We start from the raw sequence: 21,257 nt of genomic DNA, 5'->3' as shown, positions 1-21,257 counted from the left end.
ACATTCTTCAGAGTAAAAGTAGATCCATGCTGAAATTTTAGCTGCACATCACCGATGCCAATGATCTCACATGCATAGTCATTGCCAAGATGAACTCGGCCCTTACGAGATGCATCATATGTAGTGAACCACTCCCTATGAGGAGTAACATGAAATGATGCCCCTGAATCCAAAATCCAGTCATGCATAGGAAGATCATCCGTGGCAACCAAAAGTGCACTATCCAGGCATGAGGTAAAACAGATGTCTCCATCATCACTGTCCTCACTTACTGTTTAGTAATTACCTCATGCGGAGTGGAGTACGAGCACTCTTTTGTAGTAGTAGACTTTGGAAAGGAACCAAACTATGATATCATTCTTGGACATCCATTCATGAGACAACTCAAGATGATTCAAGATTGGGGATTCAATTATATCTATTTACGGCAACAAGAAGCGATAACAAGGATTAATCTCGTAGACCACTCTTACCGAGATGTAGCACGAACTCCTGTGGAAGAATTTGAATCTGCTACAGCCTCAGTTAAATCTACGATGCCTTCATGGATGCACTCTCATTCAAACATTTGGATGTGTGGGGCATCCGACAGTGGAAGCACAACAGAGGAAAAGGGCACAAAACCACATGAAGAATACATACCAGAGCCTTTCCTTGAGGACAAATTTGAACCGGATACTTGGAGAGATGTCCTAGCCACAGTGGATGTTAGTGTAAATGAGCGAACTCCCCTAATCTTTTGTGACAAGGAGGGTTATGACATTGTACCATTCCACATGGTTATGGTTACTTAGGAAGCAGAAGAGACTGACGAGGAAAGTCGTGATAGGGACGGGGAAACAACAGAGGTTCCAACCAAAGATGTAACAACAGACTTGAAAAAGCTGCAGTTACAGGACGAAGTCTCAATCATAGACATAAACTCTGGAAACTTGAACAAGACCACGAGCGTAGAAAGTGACATAGAAAAGGATCTCCCTGATGGTCAAGTTTTTTATGACGCTTCAGACGAATTGGATGAGTTTCAGGAGTGCCCAGAGCCAATAACGGTTAAACTACGTAATGGTAAGGAAGTGGAAGTGCCATTCTTCCTTCCACAACATGAAAAGTTAAGGAGACGTCAATGTCAAGGGAGGACAAGGGGGCAACGAAACATGCCTGATTTAAGAGGGAAAACGCATTATCTCATGAAGGTAGATGCAAGAGACTGCATAAAGGATAAGGTCACAGGGTGTTATTTGACACATGGGTCCAAGTCTGATGTGAGATTCACACAGCCTAAAATTGAGAAATACAGAAAGAAAACACCACTTAAAAGTGAACAAAAGACTTCGCAAAATAAAAAGACAATGACCAAAACTGAAAGGAATGCGAAGTACAATGAGCACAAGAGAGCAATGAAAGAAATTTGGACAACCGAAATGGAAAGTGACGAGGGAACCAAGGATACGATGAGTGTACCGTCACATTTCAAGCACTACACCATTCAGGACAGAAAAATTATAGTCCAGCAACCTATACGCACTCAACAAAATCCTGGAGAGTCCTACGATGGGCCAGAGAATGCTAAGAAGATCAACTTGTCTGAGGAAGGAGAAGATCCAAAACCTGCTTACATCGCCACAGATCTGGATCCTGAGGAGGAAGAATTGCTGATCCAAACGCTAAAGGAGTACAGAGATGTGTTTGCTTGGTCGTATAAGGATTTGAAGGGTGTTGATCCAGAAATCTGCCAACACACAATTCCTATGAAGGAAGATGCTAAGCCAAGCAGACAACGTCCGTATACGTACAATGATACATTCGCAAAGAAGATCAAGGAAGAGATAGACAAACTTAAGGAAGCAGAGTTTATCTACGAGATTGAGCACACTGACTGGGTGTCACCCATTGTGGTTGTCCCCAAGAAAAATGGTAAATTACGCGTGTGTGTCAATCTTAAGAAAGTGAACGCAGCTACGATAAGAGACAACTATCCTCTCCCAATTACGAACCATGTCATAGAAAGAGTAGCTGGAAAAGCTGCTTACAGTTGTCTTGACGGATTCTCGGGATACAATCAGGTTTCCATTGATCCCAAAGATCAATATAAAACTGCATTTGCTACTGAGTGGGGCATATTTGCCTATCGCGTCATGCCATTTGGACTGACCAATGCTCCTGCTACGTTCCAAAGACTGATGAGTCATGCTTTTCGAGAGTATCTACAGGATTTCTTAGAGGTCTACATGGACGATCTATGCATACACTCTCGAGACAGAGACCAACACATAGCACATTTAAAGCTAATCTTTGAAAAGTGTTGCCTATATAGGATCTGCCTAAACCCAGAAAAGTGTGTTTTTATGGTTAGGCAAGGAAAAATTTTAGGCCACATTGTGTCAAAGAACGGCATAAGCACGGACTTTGAGAAAATTCGAGTTATTGTTGAATTGCCACGGCCACGAAATGCTAAATAAGTGCAAGGATTCATGGGACATTGTGGATATTATCGTAGGTATCTACATGTATGCTGTGATAGCCAGACCACTGTATGGGCTGATAACGGTATTCATATGGACTGAAGAGTGTGAAATTTCTTTTAACAAATTAAAAGAATGTCTTACTACTGCTCCTATTCTCAAGTCACCGGATTGGAATTTGATTTTCCATGTGCACATTGATGCATCAAATTTTGCCATTATTAGGAGCTATACTAGCTCAGCCTAGTGAAAAGAATATGGATTTTCCAATCACCTAGGCCAGCAGACAGCTTAATAATGCAGAAAGAAACTATACCACTACCGAGCGAGAGGGACTAGGAATGATATATGCAGTCAAGAAGTTTTGTCATTACCTATTAGCCAATAAGTTTGTCTTTTTTACAGACCATCAAGCATTGCTATATTTGGTCAACAAACCTTGTAGTACTGGACGCATAGTACGATGGTTCATCATCTTGCTAGAGTTCGACTTCACGGTTGTGGTAAAAAAAGGGACAACACACCAGAGGGCCGACCACTTGTCTCGCCTGGTGAATGGAGAGCCACCCCAAGGAATAGATGATGATCTCCCTGACGCATATTTATTCAATGTGGAAATGATACCCAAATGGAGCGAATAGTTTGTTCCATTAATGACACTTGGACGATTAGATATACCACTATCCTTGCAAGAAAGGCATGCCATGGTTCAAGGCTCAACATCGTTAAAAATGCTGGCAGGACGGTTGTACCACTTGGGGCATGATGGAGTCTTACGCCTATGCATAGAACCCTCAGAGAAACCTCAGTATTTAAACAATGCCCATGTGACTATAGGGGGAATACATTTCACTGGAAATCAAACACTAAAAGAGTACTATGGGCTGGAGTTTGGTGGCCAACACTGAAGTCTGAAGTACATAGTTACGTTAGAGAGTGTCCAGTATGTTCTAAGAGACCTCCCAAACCTCACGCAACCTTGTTTCAAGTGTCTATAGCACCTAAATGGAGTCAGTACATTGTTGATATATTGCCTGAGAAAATCAGTAAGGCTCGTCGCAAAGCTATAGAGCTTGAAGCAAAAGAATTTGAAATAATTGCTGGTGGTCAACTCTACAAGAGAGGAAAAGACAAACAACTCAGGTTGTGCGTCACAGAAGCTGAGTATGTAAGAATACTTGCGCAAGCTCATGCGGGGCTTTCTGGTGGACATTTTTTGGTAGACACGACTGCTAAGGCAATAATGACTGCAGGATTATGGTGGCCAACGTTATTTCGAGATGCCGCTGAGTTTGTGAAACGATGTGATCAATGTCAGAGGGTTAAAGTACCGATTCGCAAGGACAACATGCCATTACGTCCAATGATGGGGGCAAGAGCTTTTGCTAAATGGGGCATAGATGTGTCACTGAAGTGTCCATAGCCAAAGCTATACAAGCTGGTAGCTCAAGTGTCTCACTTACAGGTCAATGCCCTCACCTAGTTTCTAAAATCATTGGTTACAAGAGAGACAGTGAGGTATGCACAAGCTTCGCCATCAAAAGCCCTTGGACTGTATTGCTCCAAGACCCGCCTCTCTAGCACCATTCACTGCTTAACCATGCATTCATTGTGACGCATTTAGGGCCACATTACACGGCCATGCATTAGACACATCTTTTTACCACCCGTGCATGCACCAGCCTTGACAAGCAACAAGTCAAGATGACTTACTTGAGGTGGGGGGGAGATGGCTAGTCATTGCATGCAACTAGCCAAGCGCACATTTTGCCAAGATGAGTGTTACAATTTCAAATTTTGACACTGTGTGGGTGAAACACATATGTATATACGTTGAGGACACATCCATATGAGCCTCTAGGTGTGAGTTAAGGCCAAGTATGCCAAATATTAGCCTGTCACCACAGCTAGTTCGTAATAAAAATTCAAGTTTTGGACTCCAGAAATGTCAAAATTGAGCCGAAACTTGAATCCTTCAATCAGAATTGCTTCCATTGAATTTCTTATTGTTTTATTTGCTTATGGGGCACAAATTGGTATTTTCCGGTGGGTTTTTTATGTTGTTTGCTAATTTTTGCTAATTTTTTGCTGTTTTTCGCTTAAAAACGCTTAAAAAATAGAAAAGACAGGCGAATGAAGTCCGAAAATTATTTCGGTTGCAAACGCCTGATCTACAGGTCAAGACGAACAAATGGTATGGTCCATGGCTCAATTCGGCAAAGTTGAAAATTTCACTTATGGTACGGCCATGTGAAACGGCCATACGGGGCTAACAGGGTCACCCGGACTCCAAATGATGAGCCGTTCGAACCAGGAGGTATCTATAAGGTTTAGTGAGCCCATCTGTGCAGAAAAATAAGGTGCATTAGTCGGCCGAGTCGGGGGGTATAGTCACCATGAGCACATAGAACTTTCATTATTGTATTTTGCATTGTGAGAGAGAGAGAGAGAGAGAGAGAGAGAGAGAGCTTTGTGACCTAGAGTGTGCGACACTTCCGAGCCTCCGTACGCGCTGCACGCACATCCAGTTGCCATACCCTCTTACAGGTGTGTTATACGCTTGTAATAGAAGATGTTTTTCTGTATGTTTGCATGTGTTTGCATGTGTATCATCAGTAGGAAGCATGTGTAGGAACGGGGTGACCTAATCACAAAACATTGCATATCATGACCAATATTAAACTAAAAATCAGGCCCAGCATACTCAAAGTAGCCAGCAGGATGTAGGGAACAGGTACATAAGCTCAGATATGTGCACTATGAAGCAGCTAAGAAATCGCGATTTCTTAGCATCCTTCTAAGTGTATGCAACCAACCACCTAGCAGTGTGAGGACCACATCCAAAGGATGCACTGTCTGAGGTTTGGCCAAAATTGAACCACAGAAACCTTGTCAAAACATAGTTCCAGCAAATTTCAGAGTGTCCAGGCCAAAATATGGTCATTCATGTGGAAAAAGGGGTTTCTTCAGTGCCAAAACATACTAAGCATGGTCTAATGAATGCACTGGACATGTGGGTATGCTCAAAACATGCTACTGTGTGTCAGCTAAGAAATCGCGATTTCTTACAGCTCTCCTAAGTGCATGTACTGAACCACATGGCTGGGTGTAATGCATCAAGACAAAGCTATGCTTAAAACATGGGCAAAAATGGCACAAGAAATCTTGTCAAAAGCCATAAATTCCTCAACAGAGAAGGAGACAAACTGCCAAACTGTCCAACAGGTGCTAACTGGCATCATTCAGGAACTCTGGGTTGGGGAACAATACTGACTAACTGCTAACAGGGCATGGGACTAACAGCTAACAAACAGATACACGTGAAAACAGATACAAGTGAAAACAGCTAAAAGACTTCAGATTGGCTCCAAAAGGACTAACTCAATAAGCTAGGCTTGATGGAATGCAAGAAGCATCAAGAAGAGTAGAATTGCATAAGGTCTGCTCCAAACACTTCATTACATCTAGCTGGAGCAGTATGTGGCCAAATGAAGATTTGTGAAAGCCAGCGGATGCTTCTTAGCTTAGGTGACATGCCAGAAAAGTACCAAGACCATCTGCAGACATCCTGGCCATGGCGGGGACTTCCCAAGTTTCTCTCCAAATCATCTAAGATGCCAAAGAACTCAAAACTAACTTGGAAACCACAAAAAACGTCAGAAACAAGGAAATTGGCCACTAACTGCAGGGAGTTGATTTTCTAAGGCCCAAAGTAGACTCAATGAACTCATCAATACATGTATATCAAGGTGGTATCTTCAAAAGTGTGCATCATGTGTCAGCTAAGAAATCGCGATTTCTTACAGCTCCACTAACATGCATATTCTGACTTCATAATCATGTTGTGCATCACTTGTACATCCCATTTGCATACTTTGGCACCAAAATGGTTCATTAAATGCCTCTCCTTGATCAAATCTAGCAGTTTCAGAGTCTGCATTCTCTAAATTGAGCATATCAAGGTCATTTCTGAGCTCAATTTGGGTGGGAATGTACTCATCATATCACCTAGAGTATGGAAAACACAGCTGTGAAATCAAATTATACTACTATGAAGCAGCTAAGAAATCGCGATTTCTTACAGTCCTCCTAAGTGCATGAAAGTGACTTCATAGATGGTGGGGTATTGCATTGACATGTCTTATGCACAAATTGCACTCAAAAATGTGTTTTTAATCATGAGATATCATCAATTTTGTGTATTGACCATAACGACAAATTTTGGATCTTAAGTGTCTGCTTTGACGGCCTTGAACTAAGCGGTGCATTATCAAAAGTTGATTCTAACACTTTGCTTATGTGCGCCTTGATGTTAACCATTTACAGGTACAATGGAAGCTAAAACCTACCAGAGGAAGGGCGGCTACAAGAGCAAAGCAAAGCTGCTAGCTGAAGCTGAACCCTTCGAGATCATGAAGATTCAATTAGCACAAGAGTTCTACATAAACAAGGAAACCCTCAGGGCATTCCAAACAGCGGTGTTTACAGGTTCTTTCAAGACAGCAGAAGGATCCGTATGGACAATCAGTATCCTCCCGGACAACATCCGACAAATCGGAACCCACAAAGACTCCATGAAGATATTCAGCAAAGTGGGTCTGCAAGGCTACTTCAGCTTGCCAGCCTGGGGAGTGGATGTAAAAAGATCCCTCCAGTTGCTCAGCACACTGGATGAGGATGGTAATGCAACGATTGATGGCCCCGATGATACCCTGGTCCAAGTAACACTCACAGAAGACATGGTGGCTGAAGCTTTAAGAGTACCCAAGGGGAATCAAAGCCTTTTGACCAGGAGCACCATTGAAGAGACAAACGCAACATTCTTGTTGGTAAGCTCACAAGAATACACCTTTAGAGATCTGGTACACAAAGAGGTGGAAATGCCACTCCGGCTTTTCACTCAGCATTTTACACATGGAAAGGCCACCAGGTATACAAAGCCACAGAGGAGGGTGGCAACATACTTCTCTAAGGTCCCTACCTCTAACAGACAGTGGTCCCTTAATTTTGCTGCGCTGATACTAACAGAGCTCAAGTCGTTTGCAAAGAGGAAGAAACCACAGAACATGCTGCACATGAACTGTGGAATGATGCTGACTAGAGTGGCTTATTTTGCTGTTGGAATGATAGATAACTTGCCACCAGCTCACCACATTGACGAATGGATTGCTAAGAGCAGTGCTCCAGTCCCAAAGACAGTCAAACCTCCCAAGGACACTGCTGGGCAGTCATCAACAACAAGAAGGGGAACAACACAGACTCGAGCAAGAGAGGACTGAAGAGGAGAAAGAAGATTCATCGGACTCCTCTAGTACAACCTCTGATGAGGATGAAGAACGCACAGAGACTGAGACAGAAGAGGAAGAGCCCTTTAAGGAACATCCAGCGCAGTCTGAACAATTTGATCGCTGGGATGAATTGAGGAAAGCATCTGAAAAAAGAACAAAGCAGAAGCAGGAAAGAGGGCAAACCTCTCAAAAGCCTCCACTACCTCCACAGCCTAAAGAAGATCCAAAGGTGGAGCAGTTGAGGCGAGAAAGGATGCAAGAGCTTGAGGAGAGAAAGATTCTTGCTGATAGACAGCAAAGGTTTTTGAAGGAAAAGCTCAGCAAGAGGAAGTGACAAGAGGAGGCCGCCTCAAGTGAACAAGGGGAAAAGAGGCAACGGCAAGAAGAGGAACATGATTATGGGCCCGACCCACTGCCTGACATTCCCTTGGTATAGCCCGTAATCACCAAAGAGCCTCCTGTTGTAGAAATTCCAATTCTACCTGAAGGAAGGCCAATTCTTGCGGACACACCTCTCATACCAATAGTGCCCACAGTACCTGAGATACCCGTTGTGGAGCAGGAGGAGGTTAGACCACCGATGCCACCAAGACCTGAAGAATTTGTGATACGGCAAGAGACACAAGTGCCAGTCATCCCTCTTGTGCCGTATCTAGATGATGAAGAGGAGGAGGATCAAGTTCCCTTACCTGACACCACTTTAGTGGATGTGCCAGTGCGTGAAACTGAGAAACAAAGGGAAGATGTCCCTGAAACCAGCCAAAGGAGAGGGATAGAAATCCCAATTCTGACCTCAGCAAGAAGAATGCAAAGAGAGCTTGACAACCTGATTGAAGATGCAATGAATCAATCAACAATGCTCGAAGAGAACAAGCTGCAGATTCAGCAGCAGTTAGAAGAAATAACATCACTTGAGGAAGCTAACACATTAATGGTGAAGCAGCTTAAAGCCAATCAGGAGAGTGCTGCTCAGCTGCAAGATGAGCTACTCAAAGCAAAACTTAATTACATTGAATGCAATACAAAGCTGGAGCTGGAAAATGGAAAGGTAATGGCTTTAACCGTACAGCTCACAGAACGGGACCACAGAGTGGCCCGCATGGTCAGAGCAAAATGAGCAGCTGGCCTTGAAGGATCAGGAAGTAGAACTGGCCAAGAAGGAATTTGATGCGAGGCTTGCTAACAAAGAAGCCCAAGTAAAGAATCTCGAGTTGGCTCAGCAGATTAGCCACAGAAGGCTACAACAGGCGGAGGCTACCATGAATGAGTTCCTTGCTAATCCACTAGCGGGAACCAGCTCTCAAGATACTGCCTATGACGCCAAAATCAAAGAATTAACACAACAGCTGGACCAAGAAAAGCTGATGAAGCAAACCATGGCTCTGGGCTGGATGGCTCAATTAGAAAACAAAAACAAGCAAATTCAAGAGCTGGAGGAACACGTAAAGAGGCTAAAAAAGGAAGTGGAAGAAAAAGACCTCCAGCTACAGGCCAGAGTGCTGCCTCCCTCAGAAGAGCCACCAGCTCCAACTCCAAGTTACTTTGAGCCGATGGAAACTGATACCCGACAGCAAGTTTTGATGCACCAGGCCCTTCTGAAGATCCAGATTATACTGTCTCGGGATATACAGTTGCAGATCCTAGGGAGACGAATTTGGAGAAAGAACTTAAAGAAAAGATGCAGCAGGAGGTGGATGCAATTGTGAAAGAATGCATGCACTGGGAATCCCGCATCATCCACTCTGCTTGCATAGCTTACTTAACTCCAGAAGATATCCATGCAGATTACCATATGCCAACACTGCCATATTCGCTGTTAAAGCAGGAAGTGCAGTACATGAAAAAAAGGTTTTTACCTGAATGTCAACCTAATGAGTTAGGAGGCTATGCTAATAGGAGGCTATGCTAATGTACCTGTACAGGATTATCAGGTAGCGGATATAAAGCAAAATCAGCCCACATGGAGGACTACTTGGATGAAAATGAACATCAAAAATAAGCTACATTATTTGGCGGCTCCCCAGGAATTGTGTATCGACCCAACCTTCTGCCCAATCAAACGTCGACGCAACTGGGACACATTTCAAAGACTAACAAGCACTGAACAGAGAACATGGCTGAACTACCCTGAGCTACCAGAGCCAAAGCAAGGAAGAGTGCCAACAGAAAGATATATGCTTGAGACACTCAATGGGGTCATCCAGCAGCTCAGAGGAATTCCAGATCTGTCATGCATTATGCTGGTAAAGGTGGCTAAAATGATTGTAACAGCCATAACCACCTTTCATGACTTGGAGCAGATAGGCCATCCCTGGACACGCTTCTTTGAAGGTGCCAATGGTCTCTGCTGGAATTTACAGAAGGCGCAATCACGACAAGTTTTGATGGGCTTATTTGCACGCGTAATATTTCTGCCGGCACATTTCCTAGTGACCTTTGAAGAAGCATTCTACACGGGGTTTTTTGAAGTACAAAGCAACATCTTTTCCATGCTGAATACAGATCCCCGGAGTAGATATATTGCTTTCATGCGAATGGAAATAGAGATGCCTCTAAAGGACGTGCTTGCAGATGTACAACTTCAAGAAAGAATCAAAAGATTTAGATCAGGCCTCGAGCACGAGCAATACCGCCGACATGGAATGAATCCTGGGCGAGGAGACAGCGGTGCACGAGGACGTGCACCAAGATTGGTGTGGGGGAGTGTTGGGTGCGGGCGGCCACTAAGGATAAATGCGGCGAAGGGACGAGCCCACGGGACCACCATCACTCAAATTTCCTAATTAATTCAAACTCACTCAAGCTTTGTATAAGCGGAATATGTAATTGATGCTTAAGGGGCTTTTAGAGCTTCCGTTTTTTTACAAGTTTTGAACACACAACTCAATACCTTAGTATAAAGGAGAGTTTTTATTAATTAGAGGATAACCTTTGTATGAAGTAGAAGGAGAAGAAAACGTGCAGAGGCTTCCATCTCTTTTGTAAAGGATTTGAATGAGCTTCTATTGCAATCAATCAAAGCCCATTGTGTTGCTCTTCACTTGTAAGTGCTAATTCATTGCTAATACAGTGATTGGTGCCCAATTTATATTGATTTGTGTTCTATTTATCTGCAAGTTAGTGAGCTAAATTGCTTGATTTATGGTCACAATTCAATTGCTTTTGCCTGCAAATGTGTTTAAGAAGCATCTCCACATTGTTCTAGAGTGAATACTAATCACAAAACTCAGATTTCTAGGACTGAACTTAAGAAGTCGCGATTCCTGCACATGCCGAAAATGTCCCCTGAGTGATTAGTTGTGTTCCTCAGTGTTATGTGAGTGTGCTTGCTAAGTTTTGTGGCAATTGGAGTGCATATGCTCATTGAAAAGTCTTGTGTATGCTCGAGGGAAAGTGTGCTGCAATGTACATTATCTCTTGAATCCTTTGTTCAAATGGTAGTATAGGGCCTCGAGCGTATTCGTCTGTGACTCCGTAGTGTTTGACAAACTCTACGATGCTTCCATGCACTAGCCGGGTCGCTTCCCATGGCATTGATAAGTTGTTAGTGTCTTGAAAAGCTATGCTCCTGACGTCCGTCGTGGCGAGCCGCTAACACAAGACCACCCTACTTCTCCTCAATCTACTACTCTCAATCACTCACACATGAAAGCAATGGGGGGATCCACTTGATACTATCAACCACACACACACACACACACATACTCCTCTCAACAAGCATACACAATTGTATTAGATGAGATTAGCACACACTAATCAAACCATAGTCAATCCATGCACACATACCTCTAATCCTATCAACAAGCAAGCATACTTAGAATGGAATGGCCAAGGGAATGGTATACACTACGCATAGGAAAGAAACAAGCAAGCTCAGGCATTTGTCAACACGAGCAATACACACACACCATAGTCATGGAATAGAAGAGCCATAGGTAGAAGAAGTAAGCTCTTGCATTATAAATGAAAGCTCTCTACATAGTTAGCTATGGAAAGCTCAAGAGCCTTCCTTATCTCCTTCACTAAGCACTCTAAAGAATGTACTCACACTACAAGAGAATCAGGGCATACTGGCGCCGTCGGAAATAAAAATAGCGAGGTCGCCGGTATTGGCACCAGTAAACGTGTCGAAAAAGTAATTATTGATGCAATTACGGACGCCATTTTCGATCCCTAAAATCTGCACACAAATTAAAAAAACAAACAAACAAACAAACTTTTTTTCATGGTCATGTTTACAGTCATTTTTAATGTTTTTCGGCCTTCTAAGCTCATTTCTCATGTCTGAATTGTTAAAAAGTGAGTTTTTTAAAAGCTAGCAAAAAATATATATCTTTTTTACTAAAACTATGTTCAAAAATTGTATGATCTTGTCCCATCTTAAGAATTCGGTATCTGATGACAACCCTACTTTGCAAGGAGGGGCATGTATGAGGGAGTCCAATTGATACCAATTGGCATCAATTATTAGTTATACCCAAACACTTTCAAGTGAGACACATCTAGTTTTATCCTTGTAAACTTTTGTTCAGGCATCATACCATGAATAATAGTGGGGATCCTATTCATTATCTATATATTAGTAGTTGTCGCTCTGCTTTTGCCAAAAAATAATGTGGCATATTCTTTTCAGACATCAAGGTACGTGCCACTTCTGCAATGTGCCTATTTTTTCTTTCTATAACACCATCTTTTTACGGAGTGTACCTACATGTAAACTATCGCTTGATTCCCTGATTTCTCAAGAAATCACTAAATTCATGGGAGAAATACTCTCCCCCACCATTTGATCTCAGACACCTATTTATATGCCTTTTTCCTTCTTGATCAAGACTTGAAATCTCTAAAAGTGAGCAAACACCTCACTTTTCTCCTTCATGAAATAGACCCACACTTTCCTAGTGTGGGTCTAAAAGTGAGCAAACACCTCACTTTTCTCCTTCATGAAATAGACCCACACTTTCCTAGTGTGATTATCAATGAATGTAATGTAATTCCTGTAACCTACAATTGTTGTAGTCTTGGTTGGTCTCCATACACTTGAATGTATTGGCCTTGCACTAACATGGTTTTCATGTGGGAAAGCATTTTTGGCCTCCTTTACATACTTTATGCGTACCATTAACCTTAAACTTTGGCAAACTTGTAACAATATTTAGGGCTTGTATAGACTTCAGTTGTATATTCACATAACCAAAGCACTTGTGCCATATGTCAATATCTTTAATGACACCTATTCCATGTGAAAACATGCCTTTACCTTGGGCATGTTCACATCCATAATAAACATCCTATCATTTCTATTACCCTTTGCAACCAAGTGACTCTAATTTTTGTAATCTTCCACAAAACATCCTTGAGGATTTAACCTCACTTACAAACCCTACTCAACCATCTGATAGAAACCAAATTCTTTGTAATTTATGAAATTTGAAGTACATCTCCTAAGTAATTCATTTTGCCATCCTGCATAGACAATGGCACTTTACCAACATGTGTAATGGGATGCACAGTATCATCACCTATTTCTACATAACCTGGTTTTTCTATTTTTTGCATGTCTTTAAACCACTCACCGTCGTGACTCATCATGTGGTTAGAGGCACTAGAATCCACATACCATATATCTTTAAATCCTCACATATCTCCTGTTGTGGAATTGAGCATGTACTGCATCACAAACAGCTGCTCAGTTCTATCATCACCACCATGTTTACTAGATAATGCATAGTTGCCTTGCAACAACTTTCCACTTTTGATATCATTCTACTTTTTAAAGAATTCCTTTTCCATGTGCCTTATTTTGCCACAATAATATCACTAGTTTTCCATGTGCCCTAGTTTGCCACAATAATATCACTAGTTTTCCATGTGCCCTAGTTTGCCACAATAATATCACTCTATGCTATTTGTACTCTAATTTCTTTTCCAACCACCTCAGCTCCTTTGGCTCCTCCTGCCTCTAGACTGGCTTCTTCCACTTGTGTATGATTGTTGCTATGTTGCTGTGAATCATTGGATTGTTGTTGTCCATAATTATAGTTTCCATGTGGGCCCACCACCTTGGCCTCGACCATGACCTCTACCTCTGTTTCTACCTCAATTGGAGTGTCAATTGGAGTAGAAGGCCTATTCTAATGTGTTTTTGCTTTGTGAAAAAAGTTCCTCACTAAGAGACTTTTTTTCTATGATCAGCATAGACACTAAGTCCCGAAAGTGGGAAATATTCTCTCTTGCTACAATGGGGTCTTGAATGACATGTTTCATTTGCCTGGTCCATTTAAATATATGCTCACTAAATCATCATCTTCTATTGATACTTTGATAGACCCAAGGGATTCAACAATATGCCCTTGATCTTTAAAGCATACTCATTGATATACATGCTTTTCTTCTCCACATTATGTAGCTCTTGTTTTAACTATAATTTCCTTGCCTTCGTGTTATTCTAGAACATCTGCACCAGGCTTTGCCATGCAATTGCTAGAATGTTGGCATCTTGTATGTGTAAGATCCCTGTCCCCACAGTGCAACAAATTCAGGGGTGCTAGCAGCTGAAGTAGCACTTCTTGATGAAAAACAGGTAGAGGGAGAGGAGACACACACACAGGAGCAAACCCTAATGTATATTGCAAACCCTAACCATAGAGGGAAGCCATCTCCCTTCTCACACAATGCATAAAGCCATAATCCATAATACACAACACACACTATGTGTTGTGTCCACACACAGCTAACCCTAGCTAATGTCCACACACTATGACGAGTTGGACGCAGTCATTTATGTCTCACACGTGCTGCTATCTAACATGCCAGCACATAGCACAGCTGGCACACGTTGACATCGAGCTTGAATCTCAACAGCCCCTCTCAAGCTCATGATGTACTGCCATAGATGAAGATGTAGATGAGCTTGGGCTATCAAAGCTCTCAACACTCCCCCTCAAGCTCATCCCATGGACTCCCAACATAGTACGAAAGTACTCAAACTTCTCCCTGCTAAGTGATGTTGGCCACTTGCTCTTCAGTCTTCACATACTGCAAATCCACTGTACCATACAACACTTTCTCTCTGACAAAATGATAGTGGACCTCTATGTGTTTGGTCCATGCATGAAGGTCCATGCATGAAAAACTGGATTCTTGGCCAACTATATGCTGCTCATGTTGGCCAAGAATCCACTGTACCATACAACACTTTCTCTCTGACAAAATGATAGTGGACCTCTATGTGTTTGGTCCATGCATGAAAAACTGGATTCTTGGCCAACTATATGCTGCTCATGTTGTCACAATGAATGACAACCTTGCCATCAATAGGCTCACCCAAATCAGCCAAGAGACTCTTTAACCATACTCCTTCACATGTAGCAATGGCTGCACCCCTGTATTCAGCCTCTGTACTAGATAAAGCAACAGTAGGTTGCTTCTTGCTACTCCAACTCACCAGTACACTTCCAAATGTAAAGGCATAACCACTAGGAGACCTCATGTCATACAAGCTACCTGCCCAATCTGCGTCTGTGTAGCCATGTATATCCAAGCCTTTACCATGCTCATAAAGAAGACCATAATGTGCAGTGGTCTTTACATATCGCATAATGCGTCTCACTACATCCAAATGAGGTTTTCTGGGGCTCTGCATAAATTGGCTTACTAGCCCCACAACATAACTGAGATCCGGGCTGTGATAGTCATGTAAATAAGACTTCCAACCATCTTTCTATACATAGATGGATCATCCAACTCTTCACCAAAATCAGCCCGCAACTTCACATTCTGCTCCAAATATTCTGCTCCAAAGGTGTATTCATTGGCTTACACCCTGTCATCCCATATTTTGCCAACATATCCAATGCATATTGGCGTTGCACTAACCATGTACCTGCATGGTCTTTGATCACTTCAATTCCAAGAAAATATCTCAATTCACCTGTCTTTCATGTCGAACTGCCCACTCAATGCCTTCTTGACATGCATAACACCTGTAGCATGATCTCCTGTGACAATCAAGTCATCTACATAGATGACAAGTAAGACAATCCCATGATCTATTTTCTTCACATAGAGTGAAGAATCTACTTTAGAAACCTGAAATCCAAGGGAGATAAGATATCAGCTCATCTTATCACTCCAAGCATGAGGTGCTTGCTTCAAACCATATAATGCTTTCTTTAATCTGCATACATGAGTGGGATACCTTGGGTGTACATATCCTTTTGGCTGTGCCATATAAACTTCCTCTTGTAGATCACCATTTAGAAATGCATTTTTCACATCCATTTGATGCATTTCCTAACCATTTGCTGTAGCTGTAGCAATGACTGCTCTCACTGTTCCCATCTTTGCAACTGGAGTAAATGTTTCATCATAGTCCAAGCCTTGGGTTTGTGCATAACCCTTAGCTATCAATCTTACTTTATGACGTTCAATGGAACCATCTGACTTGCATTTCACTTTGTAAATCCATTTGCAACCAAAAACATTTTTGCCTTGTGGTAAGGCAACCAAATCCCATGTTTCATTATGAACAAATGCATCCATCTCAACATCCATTGCCTTCTCCCATACATGCTTCCTAATAGCTTGTGTATAGCATATAGGTTCCACATGCTTCACCAAGGAGGTCATATATGCGTAATGCATAGCAAAATCACGATATGTCAACCTGTCAAATGGGATACTTGACTCTTTGGGATCTCCGCAATGCATGCGGATCACTCTGAACACCTATCACTCTAGCATGTGGAGGCACATATCTATCCTGCCTTGCACCAGGTGTGCGTAAAATTGGTATGCCAAGTTCCTCATCCAAACTCTCTGAACTTGACGACTCATAACCTGTAATTCCAATTCCTTCAACCTTCTTTTTCCCTTTATCCACAGCACTACTCCCAGTGCTCACACTCTCATGTCTCAAGCATCCTGACCATGGACGTATAGTGCTGCTCTCAGACTCTGCTGGCCCAGACATAGAAATAGAACTTGCTTGTGGCAAGTTCACATGCACATCAGCATCAAGAGAATCAATGACACCCTCATCCTTTGCTTTATACCAACTAGCAAGTTCATCAAACACCACATCTCATGAGATAACCACTTGCCTAGTTTGTGGATTATAACATTTATATGCCTTGCGATCCTGTGCATATCCAACAAACACACACTTTTCTGCCTTAGGATCCAACTTCCTCCTTCTCTCGTCAGGCACATGTACATAAGCTATGAAACCAAACACTTTGAGGTGTCCAATGTCTGGCCTAAAACCTGTAAGCCGCATCTCTGGCGTACTTCCATGTATGGCTGCGGTGGGTGTCTTATTAAGTATATACACTGCGGTGGCACATGCTTCTGCCCAATAATAATCTGGCATGCCCTTTTCATTGAGCATTGCCTTGGCCACATCACAACTGACTCTATTCTTTCTCTCAGCAACACCATTTTGCTGAGGTGTATACCTGCAAGTTAACTGCCTTCTTATGCCATGCTTTCTCAAGAAATGCTCAAAAGCATGTGAGGTGTATTCACCACCTCCATCTGTCCTCAAACATTTTATCCAAGAGCCATATTGCTTCTGTGCAAAAACTTTGAAGTCCATAAAATTTTCCAACACTTCACTTTTCTCTCTGAGAAAGTAAATCCAAGTCATTCTGCTGAAATCATCAATGATGAATGTCACATAATATAAACTGCCTTTAATGGATGGGTTTTGTGCAGGACCCCATACATCACTATGAACTATCTCAAGTGGCCTGCTACTCATGTTGCCTTCTCTAGGAAACGGCAACCTCGCCTGCTTTTCAAACTGACAGGCATCACAAACATGCATATTCCCATCATACTTGAGCCACATGATGCAAATCTCCCCCTACCTCTAAATCCTCTTTGTGAATAGAAAGCCTGATTTCTACCATTATCATCATGGCTAGTAGATGCATCATGAAAAGAGTCATTGAGTTTGATTTCCTCAACAAGCAAGAGTGAAACCAACTCATCAAAATCTGGTAAACCTGTACTCCGAACCAAGATGGATGTATCAAAAGACTTATACTCCTTGCCAAGACCACGCAAGGTAATGTCTACCGAATCATCATCAGGCATGGGGGCATTGATTGTTGCCGATGGATCTGCATACTTCTTTATCTCTTGTACATAATCATGGATGCTCCTTCCTTTTCGTTTCACATTATGAATCTATTGTCGCAAACTGAGACTTGCGAGCACTAGTGTCTGTATCAAACAGCTTTACCAATGTATCCCATGCATCCTTGGGATTCTAAGCATCATGTATATGTATGAGTATAGCATTTGAGATACATATAGATAGGTAATGCAAAACTTTGTATGCTCTTTTTGACCATTGCTTATGATCTATAACATGTTGCTGTGTAGGTTATCGGGGTAGTTCCGGCTCTGGCTCTGCACCTGTAATAAGATTCCAAAAACCTTTTCCCTTCAGAAAGCTTTTGATCCAGTACTTCCATGCCTGGAAGTTCTTCCTATCCAACTTCTCACCCACAATTTGTATTGGGTTGTCTGACATATTTGCTCAATGCAAATGCACCTTCCGCACACGTCCAAATCTGTAAGCGAGCCTTCCTCAGCTCAACCACACTCTAATGAGTGTTCCACATACTCCAAAGTACTCAACAAACTTCACTTTTGATTTAGAAAATCAAACTGATTGCATCCAAAATGAACTGGCATACGCAGTCCAAGGTACCCTGTTTTAGCACGCTTTCAAGGCTTCAAATTGCAATGTAGTGGTTCAATCAAGTGTGGATTACTTGCATTGACACCTAAACAAGCTCAATGTTGCATATCAACACCAACCAAGGTGTGTACATACCAATTTTGTCAAACCCCCTTCTCTGTTTTGAGAAAAACCAGAAAAACCAATAAAAACCAGTAGTAGAATTGCTCTAATTTCTTCAATGCTTGTCCAAGTTGGGAGACCAGGCGTTCATTAGCTTAACAATGATGTCCAATAACTCTATGTAAAAGGAATTAGACCAATTGTTTAAGATGAGAGAGTAATTAACCGATTAATCACACTCTGTTTCACTAATCACAGTAGACATTTTGTTTAATCAGCTCATTTCCAGCTCCATAATTCATAATTGCTCCAACCAATAATATAGCAATCTCCTTGGGTTTGTGTATTACATAATTGCCAAGCAAAATTTTTGGTTTAATCAACCACACAAGTGGAATTTGACCTCCACTCTGATAGAAATCGATGTGCTCCAAGTTTCACAGCATCAATGGCAAGCTTCACAGCTTCTTCTCCCTCTTCTCTCACTCACTCATAAACCCTAAGAGAGAGCACCAGGCTCTGATACCATGATGAAAAATAGGTAGAGGGAGAGGAGACACACACACAGAAGCAAACCCTAATGTATATTGCAAACCCTAACGATAGAGGGAAGCCATCTCCCTTCTCACACAATGCATAAAGCCATAATCCATAATACACAACACACACACTGTGTTGTGTCCACACACAGCTAACCCTAGCTAATGTCCACACATTATGACCAATTGGATGCAGTCATTTATGTCTCACACATGCTGCTACCTAACATGCTAGCACATAGCACAGCTGGCACACGCTGACATCGAGCTTGAATCTCAACACTTCTTGCGCGGGGCAGGGTCCCACACTTGGGGACTCGCCCATGGATATCCGGACAAGAGACTAATCCATCGGTTTTTCCAAAACCAAACCCGATTCCTTTGCCCGGAAAGCACGGGCGACTCCACTAGCATAACTTTTCCCTAATGTAGTCAAAATCCTTAACTAGCTAAGCTCATCTGAACAAACCCTTAAGTCCCATAGTCAGATCAGGAAAAAAGACTGTACTTGGGTCATAGAGACTAACGCTTTTTTCCTCATTGAGAGGCACAGCCGTTAATTTTTTTCCATAGAATAATTTTTGTCCAGAATTTAATTCATCTATCAAACTAAACAGAAATTGAGTCTCGATTTACGGATCCATCAGTTCAGCCTAACCCCATCCAGTCCGATGGGTTAGCCATCCAGTCCTATGGGTTAGCTAACCGCCCAACCACTGTAGTGATGGGATCCAATTAGGAACCTAGTTAGGTTTTGCCCCGGGTACCAGGGAAAAGAGTTCCCAGGCCCCCTAGCCGGATGTTCATGCAAACATAAAACTAGTCACACCACTTACATACCCAATATGAAATTGCCTTTTTTCTCAACATCAACTATCTTTAAAACAATCCTTTAATGAAACCATTGTGTCACTGATCACAACCCTCAAAATCTCTGGTTGAATCCTTATTTCCAATCATTCCTGCATCGGTGTACTTATAGCATCATTGGCAACCAGAACGCTCACCACACCTGTTCACTCAGGGGCCTGTTCATCGATAGTTCCTAGCTCATAGTAACCGGCAATATATTCACATAACAAAAAGGGAATCTCCGTGGAAGATCAGCAAGATCAACCAACAGATCCATATAAAAGAGTCATGGACTCATCCGTTGAGGACTAGCAAGGTCAATCAACCAGATCCACACCCGAATTCAGAAAACAACTCTTACTCCTTGTTCCAATATCTTCCCCGACGTACTTGTGGGTATCTTCGGCAAACCCAGAGCCCGAGCACCATATGGTCAGCACTCTCTAGGATCCTTCGCAGGTCACCTAGCGCTTCACTCATAGGCCGCTTCCTTGGTCCCTCATCCACTGTATCAGAAGGTCAAGACCTCAGTCGACCTTGCTACGGGAGACGTCCTCCATTGACTCTCTGTCAACAGTTGCAACTTTAACAGATAGATCTCCATGACCTCATTCACAAGAAGGTCAAAATGCTACCCCATCATTCTTGACATAAAACAGTCATTTAAAAATAGATTTCACATACAATTACAGTCCCAACAGTATTTCCATCTTTTCTCAATCACTCCACATCCTTACATATTAGTCCCCATCTTTTCTCATCTTACCACAATTTTACTTCATCGATCCCTATCACATCACATCATTCCCACATCCAATCCCATCATCCACACGTCAATCCACATCATCCACACATTAGTCCACATCATCCACATCAATCCACATCATCCATACATTCATTCACGTCAATCCACATCATCCATACATCCATCCACATCAACCCACATCATCCATACATCCATCCACATCATCCATACATTCATCCACATCAAACCACATTATTCGTACTTTCATCTACATCAATCCACATGTCAATCCACATTACTCATACATTCATCTACATCAATCCACATTCATTTCATAAGCATTCCCCATTTTTTTCTAATCACATCTTTTTCTATTTCATCACTTATTTCTTCATTTATCCTCATCAGATCTCATCCACTTGCATCTACCCATACATCTCATCACTTCTCATACATTAACATATATTCAGTTTACATTGCATCTTATCACATCCACTTCACATCACATTTCATTCATTCACATCTCGATTCACATGCTTACACATTCATTCACAT

The 21,257-nt window shown here is 42.1% G+C and overlaps 1 protein-coding gene and 1 pseudogene across 1 annotated transcript; both read left to right on the top strand.

The window, feature by feature from the left end:
* The first annotated feature begins 4,853 nt into the window (after nucleotides 1-4,853).
* Nucleotides 4,854-7,741, top strand: LOC147629296 (uncharacterized). Its single transcript, XM_086812989.1, has 2 exons — nucleotides 4,854-5,009; nucleotides 6,789-7,741. The coding sequence occupies exon 2, from the start codon at nucleotides 6,794-6,796 to the stop codon at nucleotides 7,739-7,741; it is 948 nt and encodes a 315-aa protein (XP_086669115.1). The 5' UTR covers nucleotides 4,854-5,009; nucleotides 6,789-6,793.
* Nucleotides 7,742-8,330: 589 nt separating this feature from the next.
* On the top strand, nucleotides 8,331-10,825 carry LOC147629295 (uncharacterized; annotated as a pseudogene).
* The last annotated feature ends 10,432 nt before the right edge of the window (nucleotides 10,826-21,257 follow it).

This window comes from Cibotium barometz, chromosome 18 (genome assembly GCF_041138505.1).
Source record: "Cibotium barometz isolate CiBa-2024 chromosome 18, ASM4113850v1, whole genome shotgun sequence".
Classification (NCBI taxonomy): Eukaryota; Viridiplantae; Streptophyta; class Polypodiopsida; order Cyatheales; family Cibotiaceae; genus Cibotium; species Cibotium barometz.
Note: the sequence above shows the minus strand (reverse complement) of the source record. Positions and strands in the feature narration are given on the sequence as shown.

What these genes read in the sequence shown, in the direction of transcription:
- LOC147629296 (XM_086812989.1), top strand. Translation starts at nt 6,794, where the DNA reads ATGGAAGCTAAAACCTACCAGAGGAAGGGCGGCTACAAGAGCAAAGCA.